At 34.3% G+C, this 27,464-nt stretch overlaps 2 protein-coding genes across 2 annotated transcripts in view; both read left to right on the top strand.

The window, feature by feature from the left end:
* The window catches only part of LOC105342786 (tyramine beta-hydroxylase), a 266,828-nt gene that overhangs the window by 71,688 nt on the left and 167,676 nt on the right, over window positions 1-27,464 (top strand). The window lies entirely within an intron of this gene.
* LOC136274679 (uncharacterized) lies at window positions 14,248-20,770 on the top strand. The gene is made up of 7 exons (XM_066082085.1): window positions 14,248-15,781; window positions 15,909-16,150; window positions 16,341-16,452; window positions 16,768-17,000; window positions 18,276-18,410; window positions 19,612-19,782; window positions 20,714-20,770. The coding sequence occupies exons 1-7, from the start codon at window positions 15,607-15,609 to the stop codon at window positions 20,768-20,770; spliced, it is 1,125 nt and encodes a 374-aa protein (XP_065938157.1). The 5' UTR covers window positions 14,248-15,606.

Here is a 27,464-nt window from a genome sequence, read left to right as displayed (position 1 = left end):
TGAGTTCCATTTTTTACTAATTTGTCCATCACCTTGTAGTTTAAGAGATAAGTATATTAAAAAATACTACTCCCGAAAACCAAGTGTCTATAAAGTTATACAGTTATTATCTACCTCTAATACTAAAGAACTGTGTAATTTAGGTAAATATTTATATTATGCAAACAAGCAACGAACTCTCCATGTGAATTATCCAAATTGATTATGTACACTTTGTTTTTCTTACTGTTTATTTAATATGAATATGTTCATATGTATAACCTATGAGACATTTGTCTCTTGGAATAAAGAACTTGAACTTGAACTTGAACTTGAAGGGTACTCGGATCGATACCACTGCGCGGAACCGATTTTTGTTTTTACTTTTTTTTTCTTCGTAAATTGATTTTTCTCTAATTACTCAATAATTATCAACATTTTCGGGAATTTCTTTTAATCATTATGGAAGGTGGAAAGGCCTCTAATTGTTCCGTGAACAATTAGTCTACTAGTTGTTTTTATGTTCTTTATAAATTTGACAGTTTTTTTAATGCTTTAAGTTAGATACATACTAAACGTCCCACTAGATAGCTTTAGTGTCTTATAGAGATAGTTCTGTTGAAAATTATAGTAACAACAGAAATTAATGTAGAATGTGTAAAGTGTATACATTATTGCACGTTTGAGAGATTGATTCTTATAGTTTTGAATAAAATCTAATTTAATTGTTTAAAATATTCTTTAGAATGTGATACTGCCCTGTCATTGTATAACCATTATTTTTGATTCAATGTGTTCAAAATTGTCATCTTATAGGGTTGCCAATATCAATGTAATTTTTCTTATATCAAATACTTGTTGGAGAAAAAATAATGGTAGACTCCATTTTGTTCATTTTAACCAACATGTAATGTCACAAAATGTTTTGCTTTGTTCAAATTCTGAAATGAAACTTCACCATAGGGGAAAATTGTTTCCTTAATATACACAACGCATGCATGAAACTCTGTTCTATTCAAGAGGCGGTGAACAATAACCATCGCTGAATCAAATCTTCGGAGGATGCAATATTGCAATCATTCACAAATTACATTGATTAAATAAAATCCTTTGAAACAGTAGAGGCAGAATTTATTTAAAATAAACTATGAAATATTTTGTTCTTCTTCAAGTTCTTTTTTGGTGTAGCGTTTTTACGTCACTTAAGATAGCCAATCAGAAAGATCAATCTGTTGTTTTGATTGTTATTTTTTCCTGCCTTTTAAATGAAATGTACAAACTATAATTAGGGCCCCGCAAGGATTTGCGGGTGCCCTATAGTAATCACTCTGTCCGTCCGTCCGTCCTTCTGTCTGTCCGTCTGTCACTCTTCCGTCCACAAATTTTCTGTTTTTTTTCTAATAACTTTTTTACGGTAGCCCAATCAAGTTCAAATTTGGTATGGTAGTTCAGTAGGCAGAAATACATATTTTGATGCTAAGTTTGGTTCTCTATGTCTTCTGGTTTGGAGCTGGGGTGGTGGGGTAGATTCCTTAACTATGTATAAGAATGAATGGGCAAAGAGAGATAACTGCTGAGAATGTTACCATATGATTGTATACTTGGAAGGCTGTGCAATATTTGTCCTTTGGGATTAATTAACCTTCCACAGGAAGAAAATCCTAAGCTATATCTTTATCTGTCACATTAAGATTAATTACTGCACTGCCTGTGTCTGCAAATGAACTTTGTTTTGAAGCTAGGTCAATTTTGAATGATGTATAGTATTGTGTACATTCTTTGAAATATGGATTTAAAATATAATATTCATACTTTATTTTGGTTAAAATACCGTATACAATGATTTATGATAATTTTATCGAATTCTAAAATCAAGATATATATTAAGATATCCTTTTTCACTATTTTATTTTTCAATTATTTATTTAATTTTTTTCTGCCTTAATGATGTTAATTTTAACAGGTAATCAGATTATAATCCCATTCTGTCATTTCTGAAAAAAAAAATCTTATTGTAAATTTAGAAGAAAAGGATGAGAGAGCAGAACAATAAATCCCCTGGCATTAATTGTCTTGCCTGCTGCAGAAAATTTAGGGGCTTATCTCTATCTGTCATATGAAGATTAATGAACACCTTTGTCTGCAACTGATGTTTGTTTTGAAGTTGAGGTCAACCCTGGATGATACAATGTATTTGCATTCACTGAAGGATTGCATTTTATAAAACACCTGTTTAATTCTTTTTTGAATAAACATTTAATTTAGTTTTTTTTTTATAAGACATGAGGTTATCCCTGTTTCATGCAGATACAAGATTACTATTTAGAGTTTTTGGACATATAGGAATTATCTTGAAATTTTAAAAATACAGTTGTTACTTATAATTTTCATTTTTTTTACCACCTTATATATATTGCAGTTCTTTACATCTTATGCCGGGCATTTATTTTTCATCATTGTTAATATAAAGAGGATGGAATTCAAAGTTTTTTTCACTTCTCTATATTAATTGTCATAGCGGGGCCCTTCCTGACTGGTCAGTTTTCTAGTTATTTGGATCATCAGAAAGACTTTGAATCGAGTTATCATAGTTATCAAGTAATCAACTAGTGTTTATATAGATAAGTTCTCACGTGCACACATTTATGTTCTTTTGCTCTAAATATCATTTGTTAATTTATTGTTTTAGTTGCATAAAAAAGCCAATTAATACCAAACGATTTAAGTCAATCAAATACTAATGCAAAAAAATACACAAGCTGAGAGAGCGAGAGAGAGAGCGAGAGAGAGAGAGAGAGAGAGAGAGAGAGAGAGAGAGAGAATAAGACAGCTTTCAAGATTTACGATTACACATGACTGCTAGCAAATAAAGGTTATCTTAAATCAACACAGTCGGGCATAGGTAAACAGAAAACCTTGAAGTTTGGAATGAAATCACTAAATGCGGCTGTAAGATAACACAAATTTCGACTTCTCAATTTAATTAAACCTTCATGTAGCTCCAACAAATGTTCCTTTACAATTTGTAGTTGTATTTATCTGCAATTTCTTACATTTAATCCATGGGTTATTCCTTTTAACCGATTATTTTGATTTTTTTATTACCATTGTCTTGTAAAAAAAAGTCTAACACTGTAGGTAGGTGGCATAAAATTGCATAAGTCTATGAACGTTACACAATCTTTCCAGTTTATGTCAATATTGTGTTTTTATGATCAGTTTAGATAAGGACAGTATTTGAAGGTCATATCAATACCTTGTATAAAGTAAGGTTTATCTAGGCTATCTGAATTACACCAATATCGGCAATATTATGTACAGACATTTCAATTTATAATAATTATGTATAGGAAACTAGTGTTCAAACATCCAAAATTATTGTAAAATTTGTAGACGATAAATTACAATTGCCTACACGTTCTAAGTATTAAGGTTTGTATACTTAGTATAGTATCACATTTTAGATAAATATTCTTCAGTTTTAAATTTGCTTAAAATGTATTGAATCGTATGTTGATTATCGTTAAAATTAACATATTGAAATATAATGCAGCAGTAATTTAATTCATCAATGAATTATAGAAAATATATTTTTTAATTGCTGTATGTCATCAATACGTGTATCGATCAAAAAGTGTAGCTGCAAAAAAGAAGGAAAGAAACAAGAAGAGTCAGTATAACACTACCACGCGTATCTTACGTAAGTAGTGCACACGTTAAGTAAAAGTCTTAAGTGATCGTATAGTGGTTTTATTCGGCAAAAAGCAAACTTAATACACAGTCCCAATTCGGGGAAGTCAGAGAGAGATGTTGAGAGTTCGAAAGAGCGTCGGAATTAACCTAACTTGCGAGAAGTTAGTAGTTTTATACTATTTGGGGAAAACAACTATCAAAGTAATACAAGTGTTCATTGGGTGTTGAAAAGCCCATTAAGAGGGCGCCACCACCTTGTTACTATGATGCTCCAAGATGGCGTCAAGCTGGTCAGTCAAGAACCCGCCCCTAATCAGTGTACTTAGGGTCAACCAAGGTCGCGACAGATATTTACTAGGGGGTGGGTCACTGTATCGTGACCAATTACTGTCATCTACATGAACCGATCAAACGACTAATTGACTTCAATTAGCAGATTGATGTATGTAATTGTTTGGTTTACATCAAAATTTACCCCCTCAGGATATTTGTGTACTAATCGGGAACATAATGTCCAAATTGGAGACATACTGACCAGCAAGGATTTAATTACGGTCATTAAAGGATCCTCACCTCCAAACAATATACCCCATAAATATGTAAACATGGTAGCTATTGGCTCTCTCTCTGACCTTCCTTTAAAGCAATATAGTCTTTGATGGACACATACTATTCGTGATTCAATTAACATGGAATATACATTAAATAAAGGTATTTACTTAACGAAAGCATTCTATACTGATTCTGAAATTAAATGATAAAGTCAAATCAAAATAGTTCAAATAATAGTATGTAACGTCCAATCAGTATAGTCAAAGTTATAGGATACGTAAAATATAAAGTCCAATCACCAGTGTTCGATTATATAATTACATGTAACAAGGGCTATTTTGTTACACACCTCCACCACATCGGGAAAAAGTTGCTCAATACACTGCAACTTTTTAAGCACAGTCTCGATACACAAAAGAGTCTCTTTACACAAAAAAGTCTCTATACACAAAAGAGTCTCTTTACACAGAAAAGTCTGTATAGAGTTCAGCGTCCGGTATTATCGGAGAATTCATCGAATAGCGTATGACACTTCCGGAATCATCGGAAACGAAACACAGGTCTGGTGTAGGTTCGTCGTAGTTGGTGTCATCGGTAACATCGTCGAAGTGATACTAGAAATTGGATACTTCTAGAATTATCGGTATTTCCTCGGCTCTGGTTGTGATTATACACAATATACACAAAAAGTAGAAGGTAATTCATCCTTCCGTCATCATCGGAATGTTTAACATATTCCATTTCCCTCATCTGCTTCACTATACATGATTGTAGTTTGCTGTAACAAGTATTTAAAAGTTATTGGCTGTGGGTAAGGTAGCACATACCCACGGAAAGTTCTTTAGGAAAGTCCAGGTCGTTGATACAAGTCACGATCATGTCAAATAAAAATAAGGCCGTTGATTTACATGAGACGTGCCCAATACATCCCATGTCCGGTAAACCGGAGATGTCCTAATTTGCCTTAGTCAGTAATAGATGTCGGAGCTGACCCAATTAAAGATGAGGCCCGGCTTGTAATCAGTTCAAATCTTGGTAGGTTTGGATAGATAGGCCCGTGTTCAGCAGTCATCCTGAGCGTCTCTGGAGATTGTTGAGGTAGCAAGGTCGCAGTAGGTTCAGTCTCTGCAGGCGGTGCAGTGGATAGTGTAGGAATGTCACCACCTTGGGTCTTGACCGCTGCATACGTCGGCAGTACAGACATCTTATATTCCTCACTATCCCCCTTTGCATTCCAGAGCCCAATTATTCTACTCTTGATTCGTTTACGACATTTAATACCAATTAAACATACGACAATGAGTAAGATACCCAAAATCCCTATGAAAGGAAAAGACCAATGGGGTAAGTAAAACTTTTCTTCAGGTGGAAAATACATGTACTTAAGCTCATTTTGCAAATCATCCATTTCAATGTGTTTAATTTTGTTTAATTTAAAAGGATAAGTAGAATAGGTAAAGTTGGGTAAGGTTCGGTGAAATTTCTCCCAAATATTTTTGGTGTTGAGGGTGTGTACAATTGTAATATTCAGGTAGTTTTCAGGGAATTTGACAGTCGTTTCTCGGCGAAAATATGGGGATAAGGTTATTTGACCGTGTACAGCTCGACATGACATCGGTAAACGCAGCACGCCAACCGGAGGCTTTACAGAACGAATCGTGGTCTCTGTACCGTGTTCACTTGTCGGGCAGACTTGAGAAAATGTCAACTCTTGGACTGTCGACACAGCCCACTGACCATCGCTAATATACTGCGCCAGCGGCAAATTACTCACATGAACTACTTTTTCACAAAACGTTTTTATTGCATTCGCCTTTTCCATAAAGAGGGCCACTAAGCAGGTTTTACTCAAATGCACGGGATAAAGGGGACTCTTAATAGTACAAAAATCTTTGACAACATTGGTACACTTATCCAATTCGTGTGAAGTTAATAGGACATACTGGGTTCGGTCTGAATTGATTGCTAGCATTTCATTTTCAAGCGCGTATCTTGCAACAAAATTCTTATCATTGGAGTTAGGAGAAAGCGGTTGTTCCTCAGCGGGAACGGAAGAAGTGGTAACTAGTGGAACAGGTAAATTGTCAACTTGGTATACTTCAACCGTAGAATATCCGTCTAAAAGAGGGATGTGAACAATGGGAAATAACTGCTGGGCTTAAACGTCCCATGGCAAACATATTTAATTTATAAAAAAAAACAAAAAAACAAATATACTTTACTAACAAAGCTTTAATCATGTAACTAGCTATTCCCACGCTTAAGTCAGTCATTATGACCTAAAGACGTAAATATCGTCCGGATTTTAAAATCCACGTGGTGAGGGTATATACGAGTTTACAAAAATTGATACAGTGCTTTCAAGAGACCCTTAGCCTTACTGCTCCTTGATTTGGGCCTCTTGACCTTGACCTCCTCAATTGACATGTCTTCGTCCGAATTTGACGTTATATCATCCCCACTAAGTTGCTCGTCTGTCAGTGGTTCAACGTCACCATGCACAGTCTCATCGGTCTCAATGTCGTCGGGGTCAAGTTTCAACTGATCACTAATTTCGTTTGGCCTATCAGCTAAACGTTCTTCCCTATGTCTTATTCGTCTATGTAGTTCGGCCAGTAGTATGTCATCCTCATCAGAGGAGTCCGTCCTTTCGTCTCGGAACTTGTTATTGAGAGCTTTTGGCCCTTTTTCTTCGATTGTGGAGTCCATATGATCCTTAGGACGAAAATTAGGACGAAAATTAGAAGAATCAAGGACTCCGATCTCATACGTCTTGGCGCTTACATCCGGTCCCGTCTCTGTGCAAATATCAGAGTCATCAGTCAGTAGTGAGTGATCTATCCGAGAGAGGAGGTCAGCACAAGAGTTTTCTGTACCCGCAACATACTCTACGGTACAGTCATATCCAGTCATACACATTGCCCACAGCTGGATTTTCTTGTTCTGCATGGGGGATTCCAAGACATACTTCAGTGGTTTGTGATCTGTGCGGATGATAAAAGAGGCTCCATGCAAGTACGCGTCCAGTTTTTGCAGTGCATAGTAGATAGCGTAAGCCTCCTTTTCAACAACAGACCACCGTGTCTGTGTGTCACTGAGTTTGTGGGATAGGAAGAAGAGAGGTTTCTCATTCCTTACGTTGGGGTTGTCAGGGGGATCATCACAAGGTTGAGTCAAGCAGGCCCCAATAGCATTTTGGCTCGCATCCGTATACAGTATGTAAATTTTGGTTGGGTCCGGATACGCAAGGAGCGGCACAGTACTCAAGTAACTCTTCAGTTTCTCAAATGCAGCAGTACACTCTTCTGTCCACTTAAACCTGGCATGTTTTCTTGTAAGAGCTGTCAGGGGTTCTGCAACCTGTGAGTACTGGGGAACAAAACGTCGATAGTATCCAGTCATACCAATAAACGACCGAACATCGCGGACACATCGAGGTTGGGGCAACGCTTTGATAATTTTAACTTTCTCTGGGTCGGGCTGAATACCTTGTTCGCTGATGATAAAGCCTAGATAATTGGTTCGATTTTGATAAAAGGAGCATTTCTTTAACTTCAATTTAAGCCCGTGATGTCGTAACCTATCAAATACCTGTTGAAGATGTTGTTGATGTTGCTCTGCGTCTGTCGACCAGATGATTACGTCATCAAGATAAGCTGTTGTAAAGTCTTCTAATCCCTGTAAAACCACTGCCATTAAATTTTGAAAAATTGCTGGAGCATTGCATAACCCAAATGGCATAACATTAAACTGGAAAAGTCCACGATGACAGGCAAATGCCGTTTTTGATTTCGATTCCTCGTCCATGGCCACTTGCCAGTAGCCGCTTTTTAAGTCCAGCGTAGTAAAGTACTTAGCCTGGCCTAATTGTGCGAGGATATCATCTATCAGTGGCAAGGGATAACTGTTTTTCCTGGTGATGTTGTTCAAGGACCTGTAATCCACACAGGGTCGGTTGCTCCCATCTGCTTTCTTCACAATTACCATCGGGAAGGACCATGGGGATACTGATCGTTCTATCACCTTCGCTGCCAGCATCTCATCGACTGCTTGGGAAATTATTCTTCGTTTATTCAAAGGAGCGCGGTATGGTCGTTTCCTGATTGGGTGATGGTCACCAGTGTCTATAGACATCTTGACGGTATCGGTCCGTCCTAAGTCCGCGTCTGACTTCGCAAATAAGTCAATATTTTTTTCAAGTAAATTTTTAACCAAAAGTTGAAATTCGTCAGGTGCCTTAAAATCGAGGGCGCCTGTCTGTAAAGCGTTTATTTCCGGTATCGGATACGGATCCGACGTGCGCGGGTCTTCAACACGTTGATTTGTAATCGGCTCGCCCCGAGCCACAACGGCACCTCGTCTTAAAACCATACACTTACCTGTGGTATTAACAACTATTACCATTGAACGATTTCTTTCGTTCCTTGGGGCTACCGCATTACAGACCAGTAATCCTGGATTTAGGGACAAAAATCCGCGATCAAGACCATAAATTTCAATTTCGCGGGAGCGACAATTACTACCAACCTTTACCGGTACTTGTACTGCTGTCTGGGGTTTTATTTTAACTTTACTTGTGGTTCGTAGCAGGGAAGATATGCACAGATCATCATCCAATGGTACGATAGAATCATTAATTTTCAGTGAGGCCAGTCTGCAATTCGTACCTTTTTCTACAGATGAGATATGCACATCCTCCTCCAGGGGCACATACGCATTCTTAATTCTTAAAGATTTTAGGTCAAAATACAACCTAACACCGTTACTAAGCAACCAATCACGGCCAAGGATTACATTTCTGGTCATTGAGCGCGTTACATAAAAATCTTGTACAACACTATTTCCGCCAATGATAAAAGAAATTCTAGCCACCCCATCTATGTCTAATGGGGAACCATCCACACCCATTAAATTTAACCTTTTTCTTTGTAGTTCCGGTTTGTATTTTAGTGAATCGCAAATTTTCCGTTTGATAAGACTCACTTCTGCTCCAGTATCCACTAAAGCCCTAAGTTTCTGGTTCTGAACTTTAATTAAACAAGAATTTGGACTACCAGCAAAATTAATGAAAGCTGATTTTAACCTCTTGGCGGGTGATTGATTACTTAGTTCTCCTACTCTTACCTTTCCTCCTCCGCCGCCGGCCTCATTGCGACGGAGGGTTTTTAGTTTAAACGGTTTTTCGGGGTGGGACGTTTTCGAGCTTGGGGCTGTCTTATTCTTTCCGGGCAATTTCGAGCTATGTGACCTTCTCTTTTACAATTAAAGCATGCATTCTCAAATTGTTCAGTTCTGGGCCTTCTTCTATACCGCATGTGACCTATTTCCATAGGCACAATAGTGCGAGGGGCAGGGAGGGGGTTTTGAGGATTTAAAGTTGGGATAGGGTTAGGCGGATCAGGCGCGACAGATCTGAGCCTGGGAAATACCACCTCTTCCGGATCTCGCGTCGGGACAAACTCTTTCCCTAACCGCATTTTAACCTCGGTATGAAAGTTCTGTATTGAAAGCGCGCTATCTGCGGCAGCCGTCAGCGTAGTCGGCTTTTGATGCATGATTTTGATTTTCATGTGATCGTCGGACATACCGTCAATGAACAATTGTACCAACTGGCGCTGTACCTCAGGAGGGTCAAGGCTGTCAAATGCGTCGAGGGCCAGTCGAGAGAGTCGAGTGCTGTACACTTGGACATTTTCTTCAGGTTTTTGTTTAATTTTGAACAGGGATGCATATGCGTGATGTTTATCATTACATTCCCCAAATCTTAAAATTAGTTGGTTTTTCAGGTGCCCCCATCCCCTTTCTACAGTTTGGTCATGCACGCGCTGTTCAATGTACAGGCCGATATAGTCACTTACATCCCCCCTACTATGTCTTAGAGCAAGACGGACTTTTTCATCATCTGTCAAATGGGGATTTAAGACCAAAGCTTTGTTTATTGCATTTATCCAAGCCCGGAATTCCGACGGCTTCCCCGAAAAAGGAGGTGTATCAATTATGATTTCTTGCTTTTTAATGGCGATTTTAATTTGTTTGAGTTTCTCATTCACTGTCGTACTAAGTTCAGTAAACCCTTGCTGTATCGTACCAGCAACAATAGTTGTGGCTTGTTCTAAACCTTCAGTCATGTTTACCAAACAATAAATACCCAAAAGAATAATAGAATAAATAAGAATAAATCAAGAGTAGATGAGACTCGGACTTACAAAACAGGACAGTAAAGAATAATAAAATTGTCTTACCGTGACTGGTTAGATAGATCCAAAACTCCAAAGTCTTTTAAAGAAGGTACAAATCCTGGTCACGGCACCAATCAGCCCGTATAACACTACCACGCGTATCTTACGTAAGTAGTGCACACGTTAAGTAAAAGTCTTAAGTGATCGTATAGTGGTTTTATTCGGCAAAAAGCAAACTTAATACACAGTCCCAATTCGGGGAAGTCAGAGAGAGATGTTGAGAGTTCGAAAGAGCGTCGGAATTAACCTAACTTGCGAGAAGTTAGTAGTTTTATACTATTTGGGGAAAACAACTATCAAAGTAATACAAGTGTTCATTGGGTGTTGAAAAGCCCATTAAGAGGGCGCCACCACCTTGTTACTATGATGCTCCAAGATGGCGTCAAGCTGGTCAGTCAAGAACCCGCCCCTAATCAGTGTACTTAGGGTCAACCAAGGTCGCGACAGATATTTACTAGGGGGTGGGTCACTGTATCGTGACCAATTACTGTCATCTACATGAACCGATCAAACGACTAATTGACTTCAATTAGCAGATTGATGTATGTAATTGTTTGGTTTACATCAAACTTTACCCCCTCAGGATATTTGTGTACTAATCGGGAACATAATGTCCAAATTGGAGACATACTGACCAGCAAGGATTTAATTACGGTCATTAAAGGATCCTCACCTCCAAACAATATACCCCATAAATATGTAAACATGGTAGCTATTGGCTCTCTCTCTGACCTTCCTTTAAAGCAATATAGTCTTTGATGGACACATACTATTCGTGATTCAATTAACATGGAATATACATTAAATAAAGGTATTTACTTAACGAAAGCATTCTATACTGATTCTGAAATTAAATGATAAAGTCAAATCAAAATAGTTCAAATAATAGTATGTAACGTCCAATCAGTATAGTCAAAGTTATAGGATACGTAAAATATAAAGTCCAATCACCAGTGTTCGATTATATAATTACATGTAACAAGGGCTATTTTGTTACACAAGTCAGGTAAACAAACAGATACAAAAGAGACAGAGAAGTCTGAAAAGATATAGCAGATAGAAAAAAGTAAAGAAAAGACGAGAAGAGGAAAGTTTTGGATTAGATGCAGAATGCAGGTATCACATATAAGAACGGGATATTTTTGTGCAGATATCCTTCAGTGCAACACAAAAACACATATCCTTAATGGATATCTGTTTGATTCAACCTCCAATCAATGGAAACTTTTGTTTAATTTTGCATACAAACGTCATTTATTAATCCACAATTTTTGTTCATTTTGTCATATTAAATCGATTTCCTTGCATGTCCTCTTTCATTTTTAAAAGTTTAATGCATATCTGGCCTGAACTGGATGATATTAAATTAAATATAGGTATCGAATGCACAGGACATGTGTTATTTAAAGTTTCTTTCTAATTTATGCACGCTTTCCCATGAATGACAATTGGTTAAAAGAAGCACCATTCGGCTCTGCTAAATATATGACAATATGTGAGGGGTATTGAATTTCAAGTGTAAATTAATGTAGTGCACTAATCATGATCGAATTATTTGAATGCAAAGATAAACTTTGTGCAGGAGTAAATTGAAATCTCAGTGTCTGAATTGGCACATTCACTATACATGAGAAATGAACACAAATCTCTGTCTTTACATGTTATCTGCCATTGTTGGTTAGTTTCTTTGCTTTCACAGATCATCATAGATTGTGTGTTTGTAAAAAGGTGTATTCTTTTTTATTAATAAATATAGGTAACCAATGATTCTGATAGAAAATGTTCGCTAAAATAGCAATTTGTTTGGAATAGGAAAGGGTCGAGGGAGGGTTTTGACCATTACAGTCAAAACTGGAACATTGAATATAGTTGGTCAAGCTTATTTGAATACAAGTATATTTGTTTACAGTCTCTCATGGTAATTATCTGTAATATCTGTACTAGTAATGTAGGTTCAGTATGCCGAAGAAATGTTATGCACAGTGAACATAGGCACTTGCAACGTTATCTACAGTCGGTCAAGGTAATGATGAATGTTATGTACATTGTATCCATGTGATCTTGTACAATACTGAGGATAAGTAATGCTGTGTTAGGTATTTTTGTGTACGTCTGGCTAGGTAATCACCTGATACGAACAAGGTTACAGCTCTGAACCGACAAAAAAGTTAACGGGGTTACAGCTCTCAATGCTGTCTGTGGTATTACCATTATACCATATACTATTGGGGTTAGCGTTCAGAACAGTAACACCAGACGCAGTACGGAAAGCCTCGTTCTTTTTCGCACACGGCATATAGCTCGTTGAGCAGAGGAGGAATGGCTTAAAAGACTAACCTTTAATTTAAAAAAAAGAAAAGAAAATAAACAAATTTGATTCGTAATATCTATCTATACTGTGTTCATTAATATTATTTAATTAATCAATAGTTATCATTTTCAAATATTTATGTCTATATATACTGACTTATTATAAAACATTTTTGTCCTTTGCATTTTTTATCCACATACAGTTCTAAACTCAGTAAAAACTATACATGTATGTGCGCAAAACACATTATCAATGAAAGCCAAATTTAGGATCTTGCATAGAGGTCAAATGACCTAACATTAATTTGGTCTGTGATTGGACTTTGAGCACAGACCGCATATTTGATAAAAAGTACGTTTTAATTCCTACGTGGTATAATTTGTTTATTTTGTATAATTCCTCTAGATTAGATTACAAATGGTTATATTACTGTGATAGAAATAATAAATATTTGTACTGAAATATTGCCCATATAATTTGCTGCGGGGTGTACTTTTATGAAAAACCGATGAGACACCTACATCATCCAGAGAAAAAAGATGTAGCATGGGCCCCCCACAAAAAGGCTTTATAAATGGGCGCAAGACCCCCCCCCCCCCACACACACCCCCCCCCCCCCCCACACACACACCCGCTGGTTAACACAAGCGGTGTTATTAATAAAATAAAACAAAACGCAACACGGGTATCTGAAGGTAATAATCATAAACTCTTTAATAAAATACCTACAAGTTCATGCGTCTTCTAACATTTTTTAATTGATCGTTCACATACCCGTACCGAAGCATACGTGGGTTTTTTTCGCACCATATGAGAAGTCACGTGATACGATGAAGATTCGGATTGACGCCAGTATTTGCTCAAAGGCATTCCTTTTTAAAATTCGTCAACTGTCCAGTTAAAGGTAAGGATGTTAAAACATATTATTGAAAGGAGGGCTTGTATTGTCTTTTGATCTCAGTAATGAATCTTTTTTAATAACTCAATAATAGTAGACCCCTTCACGATAACTGCGGTACTGCTCTCTTGCAGGGCAAAATGATATACTTTGCCGAAATTTCAGTAGGTAGATAATTAAACGACGTAAATGAAACAATAGACGTTACGTCATATTTCACCAAACTATGTCATTTTGCCCTGCAAAAGAGCAGTACCGCAGTTACCGTGAAGGGGTTAGTTGAAATACTTGAGTTTTGTCCCTTGGCCGCCATCTTTGGCTGATTGGAAAGGGAATTTTATTTAATATTTAAAGAGTATGAAATCTTTTAGTAGCCTTTGCGAATTTTGTCATTAAACAGGAGAAATTCTTTCCAACGTAAACTTTATTTTTTTCACCAAGATTCTGCCTGGGCCTGAGTATCGCAAGCTACCTCATGCGCGGATCCAGAAAATTTTTCCCGGGGGGGGGGGGGGGGGGGGGGGTCCGACGGATATTTCAGTGTGCCGGGGGGGGGGGGTGGGGGTCCGAGACATATTTTTGTTATTTTAATATGTAATTTAAAGAAATTTGAATTTTACAGGGGGGAGTCTGGACCCCCTAACCCCCCTCTAGATCCGCGCATGTATCTAATATGATACAATACATATTGCGAATTGTTCATGCATGACTGCAGGTCTATATATATATAGCTCCTAGACTGGACAACCATTCAATTTTTTGTTTTAGACCTGTGCTGCGTTCAAGATCGTAGCTGCTACTTAGGGCTACGTAGTTAAACAGTAAGCTAGCCTAGCCGCTACTTAGATATTCGTATCAAATATAAAATTTATTTATTTATAGTGATATTTTGTTTGTCCCTTAAGTTATAATGAATTCTAACATGTAATTTTCCACTTGAAATTAACAAATTATGTCGATGTAAGTAGTCTTTCCAACTTCAAATCTTCGACCTAGCGGTCCGTTCAATAGACTTAGATATCAACGACCTGACGGCTAGGCTAGCTGCTACGATCTTGGTGCAGCCCAGGAGTTAGTCATGTGAAACAACATGTACATGTATCACGATACAGCTGTCAACAGTTGAATAAGCTGGTATTTTTCATTTTTTTCTTTTTTGCTTACCTCCACAGAAAAATAAGATATCTTGTTACCTCTACCAAATGTTAGTTATATGTGAACTTTTAGCTCTAGTCTAGGCATTGTGTTTTTCTTTAATACCATGCTATCTGAGTCTCCGCTATTTTGACCAGTTGGTTGTATGTAGATTTTTCAATGAGATGATTAACTTGCACTGTATTATAGATACATATTTTTTTTTTTTTAAATAAAAACATCTCTTTTAAAATGTGATTTGTTGATAATGATTTGTCAATATTGAATCATACAATGTAGGTGCTCACCATCTAAATCTGTGTTTTAATAAAATGCATAACTAATAGGTAACTATTTATATTTACCTATAAGCTATTATAGCATATACCGGTACTATAAAACTAACAAGGCTTGCAACTAGCCGCCTTTTTGACAAGTTTTCCATGGCTGGAAGTTTTCAAAAGTTAAATTACATTTTATAAAAATCCTTTTAAACACTATAGTGGTCCATTTAAGAACAGAATTAAACCGTTAAGGATAAAAAGACTTAAAGATCATTATTTCAATTTGAAACAAAGATAGACATATTTGAACTTTGATACTAACAGCCTCACAGAATGGCAATGGGGGCTAGTTGCAGGCCTTAAATTGTTATTTTTATAGCATAAGTATGCATTTTTTAAAATCACAGATTCAGATGGAGAGTGATCAATCACTATTGTATTACATGTATTATAATAAAAAGCACATTTTGATATATTTCATGTCTTAATGTTTAGATATGCCACTTAGAAACAAAGATGTCACTAAGGAGTAAAAAATTTGTACAGAAAATTAAAGTAATTAAATACAAGGAAGAAATAAAAGAAATTGAAATTGTAAAGTTGGAGCCAAAATGTTCAGTTCCCAAGAAACCAAAGAAAGTTGTCACAGAGGAACTATTGGATCAGCCAACAACTTCAGTTGTTCAGGAAGGTAATTGCAGGCTAATTGCCACACCTGCTTAAGCAACAAAGTATCAGTGATAAGCATGATGAAAAGCAATGTGTTAATTAGTATTACATACTTGTTTATATTTTGATAATTTCATTTTGAAAAATAGATGTAAGGACTTATGTATCCAGGAAGACTAAAGAACGTGAAGGATGGGAAACAGTACAGCCTTCAATGTTCAGGGCTAGGGTGGAGGAAATGTGCCCATCAACATGGGAATGTTGTTTTTGTGGCAAGGAGACAATGCACATCATTCACTGCCCAGACTGTGGACCAACAGCCCACTATTGTGAAGAATGCTGCACACTAATCCACAGTGTGGTGCTTTTTCACAAGCCATGTGTTTGGAAAGTAAGTAATTTTTAACCAACACCATTTCCTATTTATTTTTGTACATGTTTATGAACCGTCTTTCTTGAAGTGTTATTTTTTGTATTAAAAAATGTGAAATTTAATGTGCATGGGTATTCCTTGGGATTTATATGTGTATTTTATGATTTAAAAAAAATGAAATTTAATTTTCTCTTTGTTATTAAATTAGAATGATATGTATGTCCCTCATGAAAGTTTATCAGAAACTTGCATTAGAAGGAAAGATCATAATGAATGTCCAACAGCTTACACCAAAAACCTTGCTGTAATAAGCCTATCAGGTAAGTACACTACCCCAAATAGTTTTTTAATGTTTTAATTAAAACATCCAAAATGCTGAGAAAAAAAATTGGGTAGGGGCTTTTATGATGGGTCATACATCAAACAATTTTTTTTGTTGATCTGATATAATAAACCGTTATTATAAATAAAACATGAATTAAATAATCATTAATTACTTGCTGAGACACTAAGCCAAAAATGTAGTTAATAGTTGTTTTGTTACATGCAAAAAACAGATCAGTAACTTTTTGGTTGATTTTTTTTTCATGTGCAAAACAGAACAAATAAAATATTTGGCTTTATTTGAATTTTAGGACATCAGCATAAAATGAATATGCAATTCTGCAAGTGTGAGATGGAGTCTGTCACATTGGTCAGGTTCAGACTATGGCCGTCTTCTCCTGAAGTACCCCGTGTTGCGTTTGATTTTAAATTGATGGAGTTGGCTGTGGTCCTTCAGCTTGAGGGTTGTCTGTCTTTAAAATCTTTCTGTGATGCCATTATTCAATCTCAGAATGGATTTCCTGTTATGGTGCGACCTGATGAGGTAATTCTTTTTTTCTGTCTATTTATTAATTTGTTTTTCACTTTGCTTTATAGATGATCTAATTAGACAGGATCAACATAGAAATGCCTTGTAATAATGAAAATCACATTTCCTCAGTTGTCTTGCTTTTTATTGTATTATTATTTATATTGGTAACAGAGAGATGATGAATTTGATAATTAATTATTAAAAATGCTATGTAAGCAGAAGGATCACTTTGTCCAGCACCAGACCTTTTAAAAGGAGTAACATTTGAGATTATTAGCCAGATTTATATTTTATTAATGTTTAATTTCATAATAAAAAGTTAATGTCACAGGCAACAACTCAAATAAGTGATGGTTAATTTTGAAGAATACAGTTTTGAGTTATATTTCAGCCAAAAAAATTTGGTAAATGAGAACCCATCAATTTATATAAATCTTATTTTAGCATTATGATAAACTATTTTAAATTAAACCATGTCTTCATCACAAAAATTGATAGGCATTTGAATAAATTGACATTTAAATACAGCAAAATACTTTAGATACATGCAATTAAAGCTGAACATCGCTTGAAAATAGGCACCGTCACACAGGTATACATTAACCCTTTGATTTTGTTACACTCAATTGCACATCTGAAACTTGTTAATGTATAGTTTTCCTTTCATGGTCTTAAGATTTTTTACATTTATTTCTTAAGCTATGTGCATATTCTCTTTGTATATTATGCATTGATATGTTTATTTGATATTACCATTCTCCTGATTTGAAAAAAAACATGGAAAGTTGAATAATTTCATTGCGATCAAGTAACACAGGTGAAACCTCTACTGTTAATACTTTAAACTGCTAAGAGGTCTGTGTCTTATATAGGGGTTGTAAGGATACCGATGATAAAAGAGAAATATGGCGGACATTGCCTAATTACAAGCGGTGTTCAGCTTTGAATTGAATGGGCACTTATTTTCATGATATCAAATTTTCATGATTTGAGGAAAATACTGGTCCAAACGATTTTATAATGCATGCATTATTGAACAGTAAACATTATAACACTGCAATATTTAATTAAATTGTAACATTTCTATAGAGGTCTCTTTGTACCATGAAAAGCAATGATAATTAAACCTCCATGAAAATTTGCAATTTCACAGCACATTCTATATATCTTTGCCTTTATAGTACATTTATAAAAGACAATATTTTCAGATCTATAAATTGTCTTCAAAAGCACCAAAAAAGCATATTTAATGCCAAAAGCTCAACTTTTTTGTTTCTGTACCTACAGGTGAAAGATATATACAGGAGTCTTGTTGGGGATTTCTTTAATGAATACAGATTCCACAGATCTCAGTTTAACAACAGAGAGAGTTATGATGAAAACCATGTTCAAATGGCTAATGAATGCCCTATCTGTTGTGAGGTATGTGTGTAAAAAAGCAGACATGCATATATTATAATTGGTTGACATTATTCAATGAATGCCCCATACCATAGACGATTAGTGAATCTTAATGCCTTTTAATTGTTTTTCCAATATAAAAGAGTCTAAATTTTAAAAATCTGATGACAACAAAATATTTGCCATTATTTTCAAATTCTAAGAAGAACTCAAAAACAATTTATCCTTTTAGAATTTGGAAAATCAAATGCAGAAAACTTACAAAACAAAAAAGTTTGAAATGAAATTTTAATCTTTTGATTAGCAATCTGCAAAAATAATGTAATGTAAAGTCAAATCAAAAGTACTTTTAGTGCAGAGTTGAAATTTTAAGGATTTTTTGTGACTGCTATGATAGGATTGAATCATGATTTTTTGAAGTACTTATACATGCAGTCTCATAACTGCAGCGGTGTGAGCATACAAATTGAGTAACATGTGTTAGTGCATTGTGAAAATTTGTATGCACACATCACAGCAGTTATGAAACTGTATACTTACAAAAATCATGATTTATTGATTATGTTTACATTTTTGTTTTAACTTCTTGCCTTGTCTGCAAATGTGATATATACCTTAAATTTCTATCTTATCCTAAGGGTAAGTTAATATTAATGGAAGAGCCACAGTAACAGCCACAAGCGTGAACTTTGATTTTCGCTTGTGAAATTGCAGTACTCGCTTACAGCTTGCAAGGAAACATCATGTTCTATGATAGAGCTTGTATTTTTTCTGTTTATATAATCAAGGAACACTTTGTGGTGAAAATTGGTTTTGATATGAGGATCTTTGTGCATATTATTTATTTATGAAATCTTGGCTAAAACTTTTATCTCTAAGAAAAAATCATCACTACATACTGAATTCTCAGAAAATCAACCATTAGTACCTCAAATCCAGCAATTGTAGTAAGTATTGCAATAGCCAGTTTAAGTACACATTTAAGTTTAACTGCAGAAAAAATAACCAGATTTGGTATTGATATGTAGTGATTATTTTATGATGGGTTATGTAGGTTTAAGAGTATATGTTCAATCATCTTTATATCTTTATGAAAAAGAATATCCTTGAAAAATTTAAAGTGAGGAAAAAGAGTATCTATATATGACTTCCACCACATGTGATTAATTTTTGTCAATAAAATAATGATTAAAAAAAACAATAATAATATATTAATTTTCAGAGTGATGTAACTAAAATCATTTCCCTGGATGGTAACTTTGGTCTTGTGTACAAGAAATCATCAGGACAGGGGACTGGGGTACCCAGAAGAAAAGAAAAAATTTTCATGGACCAAGACAAAGTTGACACATTTGTGTCAGCTTATGGTCAAGATGCCAAAAAGCAAAATATTGTAAGTGTATTATTTGATTGAACAATTTAATAGGTTCACAAAAGTCTGTATTGTGTTTTTAATAGAAAAAATACAAGAATTAAAGGAAATGGGTTAACCATGTTTGTGGTTTAAGTCATATAAGTTAAATTTTGTTTGGTGTCTGAAATGGCATATACATGTATGAGGGCTGTTTGAAAATTATTGAGACATTTACTCTTGCTCCCTTGGGAAAGACAATAAATCATTAAAATGTACATCGTAGCTATTCATAGATTAGAACATGAAGAATGGCATGTTATCTTACAGATTTCATTTCCAAAACTATAAAACATTTAATGCTTAATTTCGGATTTTGGTGGTCCTTTCACAACAATGATGTGCAGACAAAATGAATACTGCATGTTAGTGTGGAATGATAATTTGTCACCTCAAGAGCAGAAAAAAAAAATTATGAAACAATATAGAAGTGAAGGGTGTTAGAGTATTCCATTAGGTTCTCTGAATGGTAAGCAAAGATGGCTTTGCAAAACACAGTTGTATTTATTTGCAGTAAAATCATTCATGCATCCATTTTATTAATTTGTATTCATTTTTTTTTCAGAATTGTTCAGATTTTCAAGCGGGAAATATCATTCTTTCTAAAAAGAAGACTGATAAATTAGATATCACTGGTTTGTTTGGGTCTGTGTGCCAACATGATATTCCACAGCTTTTTTTGAATCTGAAACATGGAGAAAGGTAATAAATCATAATATAAAATAGTTTTGAAAATGAACTTCATTCATAAGAGTGTGTCTAGTACCATAAGTTCAAGATAATAAACATAGATGTCTGCAACATTTAATGGAATTAGAAAAAGTATAGGATAATATATAGAATAGAAGTGTACATAATGTTTTCTGACTAGGTGATTGAGAATAGACTAGTTTGTATTGGGATATATATACAGCTGAACTTCAGTATCCTGTTCACCATGGATATGTCAAAGATGTTTAGAAGTGCTTGATCCGCTTTTTTGTAATTACAGTATAAAAATTTTTTTCATACAAATCATTTATCTTAGAAAGTTTTGGACAATGGTGTGTGTATATACATGTATAAGCAAACATGTATTTTTTACACTTTGCTTGTGAATAACCAGTTAATGCTGAATTCATTATCCATTTCTCACAGTCAGTTTAACACCAGATGAAAGATACTGTTGGCTCTCCAAACAGATTGTTACACAGAGGTTAGTAGAATTCCTTGAAAGACCAATGGAGGGTTATTTCTAGAATCTTCATTAATGATTTTTGTTTGTTTGTTAAGTAACAGACAAGTTTAATTGTTTTGTAGTAGTAGATCAAACAATTCAGAATGGTGAAGTAAAGACTGAAATTTTGTTTCATGTGTGGTATTAATTTATAGCCATTACCTATATACATGTGGTACTTGTACATGTATATAGGTAATGGCTGAACTTATTTGACAAAAGAACTTACGACAAAGTCGTAAATATTTTCAGTCTCTTAAAATGATTTTTAAAGAACAAAATTGACATTGTTTTTCTTTGCCCCATCCAGTTTGAGATAATGAAGTTTGACTTATTTGAAGTATTAAAACTAAAACATATTTTCTCTGCATCTGTTTTTATTTCATATGATTTTTCATATGTAAACTTTAATATTATGTTGTGCAGAATAATGTTAGCTGATTCCAATGATGAGGATGAAAAGGTACTTTTGAAAGACCATATTCAAAAGTAAGTCATATTTGTATGTGTATTATGGATGTCAACCAAAAAAACAATTAGCTCAAGCACTAACATCTTGAATACAAGGGATATGTCACAATATTATGACAGTCCCTCTTTTTCTTTGTAGTTTATAATTTTTATTGTCTCAAATCCTCAGATATCTTTAAGTTTAACAAATTTTAGATAATGAGGTTTGCCTAGTTTGCCTAGTAATGAAGGCAAGTTTGAAGACAAAAACTTATTATATATTTTTTTCAATTTTCAATGTTATTTTGCAATATTTATTGTTAAACCTAGATATCCATTTAGAATAAAGAATCTGCATCTTATTGAAAATGATTACTAACGGAAAACTATCAAAATAATAAAAAAAACTTATTGAAAGGATTTGTCTTTGATTGTAATAGTTTTTGATTCTGTTATGGTTTTTTGACTTTTTAAAATTCGTTTGCAGAACAGAAAAGGAAATGAAGAAAGTAGGCAAGCAGATAAAAGTACAAAGTTTGGATGACCAGAAAGAAGAGCTAGCCGAATCAGCGAAAAACAAACTAAAGCAAGGACATTTTTAAAAAACTACAAATTTGCTAATAAAAGGCAATACATTCTGTCTTTACTGAAGAAATACTTTGGTAAGATAATTTTGTTTATCTTTCTTATATTTATAACTGAATACTCTTGATTTAATGTTTCTCAAAATTTTGCTCATCAATTTTCATAAACAAGAAATTGTCAATTTTTCAACTCATCAATTCGTCAAAATAACAGAGTTTACAGTTATTTTTAATGATAATTACAACTAAATCCTCAAGAACTCAACTAAGGTTGCACAATAAAAACCTTTGGTCTATTTGTAGCCATGTTTGTTTAAATTTCTAGTACATTGTACAACTTTTGATAGTTTTCTTTAGCCCTACATATGTACTACTGCATACTGGGTGACTGCACTAATAGGTGCAGGTAATCTATCATGCATGTTATTATCTAATGCTTTTATGTAATTTGGGCAGATGGACAAGAGATGACAAAAAGAATTTCCAAACAGCTGTCTTCCAACAGTGAAAAGATAAAGAAAAGCCTTAAAGAATTTAATAGCAAGTTCAGTGAAAGGTTTTCTTTTGCTAAAGTCAGCTCACCATCTGCTACATTCTTCAAGGATTTGAATGTTTCGCCTTTCTTCGATGAAGACAAAATAAAGGCTTGCCAGGCCTACTCCCTCTACCAGCATGCAATGGAGCAGGAACAAATGACAATGCTAGAGGTCAAAGCTTTGTTGCATCATATTGATGATGAAAATCAACATTTATTAAATCTTATAGTGGAAGCCACACAAGATGACAGATATCAAATTGGTCGTACATTGTAAGCATATGCTTATGATGTTTAAGTTGAAAGCTGAAGAGAGTGGATAAGATATCTTTTGTCTTTATCTGAATTTTCCGATAAAAGTGCAGAGAGTCAAATTCACTCTTTTATCGATATGCCTCTGCAGACAGATTTTATTGAATTAGATTGTATATTTGGAGAAATGTCTGCTTATTTGAATCGGATGATAGTGAAACTGAATGAAATCAGTATTTCACCCAACTCTTACCCACCCCCAATGTTAAGGGTATATTCTAATCAATTTGTCTATTTTTCATTGTCCGTTTGTGCTTGATCAGTATATACAATGTTAAATTGAGCACGGAAGTTGATTTGAGGGTGTATTATATACAAGATATATATCTATATTGTGGCTCATGTCTGTTTGGCAAAATCTAGGTGCAAGGTCAAGTTCACCTTGTAGATTTCCAAAAAAAACCCGAGACACTCCTTTTAATCATCTTTTTACCATCATGTTTGAATATTATACAAACTGATACAGACTTGTTATTTATTCACTCCATATCAATCTGTTTATCCAATTTTATTTTTGTCATTGTTAGTTTTGCTGTAGACAATGACAATGAACTCGAAGCTTAAATCACACTGTTGCTGTTCTTAAAGATAAAGAGCTTATATTTGCCATCATGATGTCAATTTTTTTTGGTCAAATTCAAAATCATGACTGTATGTTACATTTATTGATTTAAAAAATAAATCTGTATAAACATTCATTTAAAGGGGTAATTTGAGATCTTATATTGTACTTTATTCAAATTTTAATTTCCAACAAATATATCCTGTTTTACATTATTTTCTGTATCACTTTCATTCATTCATTAATATTCATAATGAACTTAATTCTGATAGTTTTAAAATGACTGAAAATAAAGAAACATTATATTTTATGCTTGTGTTTTTTTAGTTTCCTTTGTTGCAATTTCAAAGTGTATTAAATTAAGAATACAAATCAATGAAATACAATTGGAAAAGTAGTTTAGAGATGTGAAATGAAATATGACGTTAACGAACAGTACTCGATCTCTTATGTCCATAGAAATAATAGAAATCTGGAGCAGAGCAAACACGGACCTCTATATAAAAAAAGTACATGCCGTGTGCTCATGGTCGTGCAAAGTACGAAAAAAAAGTTGAAAATTCAGTGTATAAACTTTAAATGAAAAACCTCAGTTAGCATTTATTGATAGGTTGTATGTGCCGACAAGGTCATTGTATAGACCAGCGAACTGCTGTCTTCAAACGAGGCTGTTGATATCCTTGTTTCATCAACTTGTTTGTTAATAGCTTGCCTAGAAAATGTTTGTACGTAGAGCATGCCCTTGCGTAAAGTTTGGTTGTAAAAAATATTTCAAACACTCAAGACGTATTAAATATATTGCAAGAGGAAGACAAATAATAGAGCCTCGTAAATGCGGCTGAAAATGAACATTTTTATAAAATAGTTGCTCAAAAACCTTATTTTGCACGAAAAAAGCAAATGGAGCCGCAGATAATCGAATTTCATTATGCGACTGAAAATGAATATTTCCTTCAGATATTAGAGAATATAGTGATCATAAACCTTAATTCGGCCGAAAAGCCAACCGGGGCCGCATGTAATCGAATTTAAGTTAGATGCCACTGAAAATTAATGCTTCCTTCAAATATTAGAGAATATCATGATAAGAAACCTTGAATTGCTTGAAAACGGCAAATGGAGCCGCCAAAAATCGAACTTTGGTCATGTGCGGCTGAAAATGAACATTTCCTTGAAATAGTTGAGAATATCATGCTAAAATACCTTGGTTTGCGTAAAAAGGGCAAATGGAGCCGCTTAAAATCAAATTTTGGTCATGTGCGGCTGAAAATGAACATTTTCTTCAAATATTAGAGAATATTATGATTAATAACAATGAATTGCTTGAAAACGGCAAATGGAGCCGCAAAAAATCGAACTTTGGTCATGTGCGGCTGAAAATGAACATTTCCCTGGAAAAGTTGAGAATATCATGCTAAAATACCTTGTTTTAGTTTATAAAGGGCAAATAGAACCGTATAAAATCAAATTTTGGTCATGTGCGGCTGAAAATGAACATTTCCTTCAAATATTAAAGAATATCATGATAAGAAACCTTGAATTGCTTGAAAACGGCAAATGGAGCCGCATAAAATCAAATTTTGGTCATGTGCGGCTGAAAATGAACATTTCCTTGAAATATTAGAGAATATCATGATAATAAACCTTGAATTGCTTGAAAACGGCAAATGGAGCTGCAAAAAATCGAACTTTGGTCATGTGCGGCTGAAAATGAACATTTCCTTGAAATAATTGAGAATATCATGCTAAAATACCTTGGTTTGCGTAAAAAGGGCAAATGGAGCCGTTTAAAATCAAATTTTGGTCATGTGCGGCTGAAAATGAACATTTCCTTGAAATAGTTGAGAATATCATGCTAAAATACCTTGGTTTGCTTAAAAAGGGTAAATGGAGCCGCATGAAATCAAATTTTGGTCATGTGCGGCTGAAAATGAACATTTTCTTCAAATATTAGAGAATATCATGATAATAAATCTTGAATTGTTTGAAAACGGCAAATGGAGCCGCAAAAAATCGAACTTTGGTCATGTGCGGCTGAAAAATCAACATTTCCTTGAAATAGTATCGTGCTTATAAACCTGAATTTGCACATAAAAAGGCAAACGGAGCAAATACAGTAAAACTTCGTTTTCTCGAACTAGATGGGACTGTTAAAACACTTCCGAGATAGTAAGTGTAAAATACCTTTAAAATATGGGCTTCGGACTTACAAATCACTTCGTCATATCCGTTGTATTTGAGATATCAGTATTCGAGATATCGAGGTTCAAATGTAATCGATTGTTGGTCATAGGCGGTTGAAAATGAACATTTCCTTGAGTAGGGCAAGCGGAGCCGCATATAATCGAATTTTGGCAATATGAGAATGATAATAGCATTTAGGCAAAAATAGTTGAGAATATCTTGCTCATAAAACTTTGGTTTTAAAGGCAAATGGAGCCGCATAAAATCAAATTTTGATAATGATAAAAAAAATGTTTAAACACATTAAAATTTCCAAGAAAAATCTGTTTCCATGTGTTATAAAAACAACCTATCTTTAAGAACATTTTTAATCGACTTCTATGTCTTTATGTTGTTTTCATGGTCTTGCAAAACGATACACTTTTCCTATGAGATTACTTATTTTATTTCAGAATAGTTGACTATTAATATAAAAAGTAATAACACAAAATATCCATAAGGGATCAATTAAAGCACTTCTTTTCCCTCTCAGGACTTGCCTCGTCCAAAAAATAAATAAATGCCCAGCACCTGAAAGCTTCCAAGAGGATTTATTATTTCCTTCATAATTTTCATACCAAGAACATGTTTACTATTAGTTTGTCAGTTTTGTCAGATGGAGCAAACATCGACAATTTCATGGAAACTCGATGTCCAACATGTACTTAACATTCAGTTATTCATAAAAGAGAGTAACCTGTTTAAAATGACTTCAAATTTCACATGAAATGCATTTCAAATACAACTTAAATGCAAATTTATTATTCTTCAAAAGAAAAAAAAAGGTCTACATTGAATATTCATTAGCATTATCAACCACTGTGTCTTTTTTGCCTCAAAAACTAAAGCAAGAAAATAAAGATATATTTAAGACATTTATTGATTTTGATTAAACAAGAACAACAAATACTTCATCATTTATAGAATGTAGGTGTAATAACTAAAAATCTGTGCAATTTCATATTGCAAATATATTGATTAATCAATAACTACAAGTATTTTAAAAGTTATTCATAGGTGTACAGTTAGATATACACAAGTAATTTTTTGCCTCATTAGCAAGAAAACAAACACTGTGACAATTATAAGTACCGGTATTTGAAAGTATGACATCTGCACAGGTTTGTACTAATTTAACTTTTTACGACAATAAAAACAAGAAGTATTCTTGAATCTTCATTGAAAGGTATTATTAATGATGTAAAGGAACAGAAAGAAATGGTCTCTAAGCCTATACATCTTTTTTTATAAAAAATTACTGACTACTGGTAAATGTGGTAATTACGGTCAGACGACACGTTCCTCAATTTTCATAACTTTTTCCAGGAATTTGTTATTGATTTACTACTACTTTGAGAAGCTTTCTTGCAAAAAATTAGGATACCTTACCAGGAATTTCTACAAAATACTAGAGTATGCAATTTCCTATATATTCTTTTTAAAATACACTTGAATTGCTGATATTAAAATTTATACATTGATATATACAGCCGGAGATGGTGTTTGAACTCACGACCCATGGAACCTACACTTCTAGCAGTGTGCAGCCCCCGCTCTAACCACTCGGCCATCTAGGTTTACAAATGCAAAAAATAAAAATCTAAATCATTTAAAAATGATTATAAACATAATTTTTATTGGAACTCTTTATTACGAGGAGATACAAAAAAGATGCTCGAGGAAAGTGTCGTCTGACCTTAAAGTAAATCCTTTAGAGGTAATAATTAAAGTAAGATACTGATGCTACTGTTTTGAAATAAACTTAAAAGCTGAAATCATTCT

This window comes from Magallana gigas, chromosome 4, assembly GCF_963853765.1.
Source record: "Magallana gigas chromosome 4, xbMagGiga1.1, whole genome shotgun sequence".
Taxonomy (NCBI): Eukaryota; Metazoa; Mollusca; class Bivalvia; order Ostreida; family Ostreidae; genus Magallana; species Magallana gigas.
Note: the sequence above shows the minus strand (reverse complement) of the source record. Positions and strands in the feature narration are given on the sequence as shown.

Excerpts from the sequence above, each read along its gene's own strand:
- LOC136274679 (XM_066082085.1), top strand. The coding sequence starts at position 15,607 with ATGTCACTAAGGAGTAAAAAATTTGTACAGAAAATTAAAGTAATTAAA. Across the intron at positions 18,411-19,611 it reads AATGCCCTATCTGTTGTGAG|AGTGATGTAACTAAAATCAT; the intron begins GTATGTGTGTAA and ends ATTAATTTTCAG. Across the intron at positions 19,783-20,713 it reads ATGCCAAAAAGCAAAATATT|CTGAACTTCAGTATCCTGTT; the intron begins GTAAGTGTATTA and ends ATATATATACAG.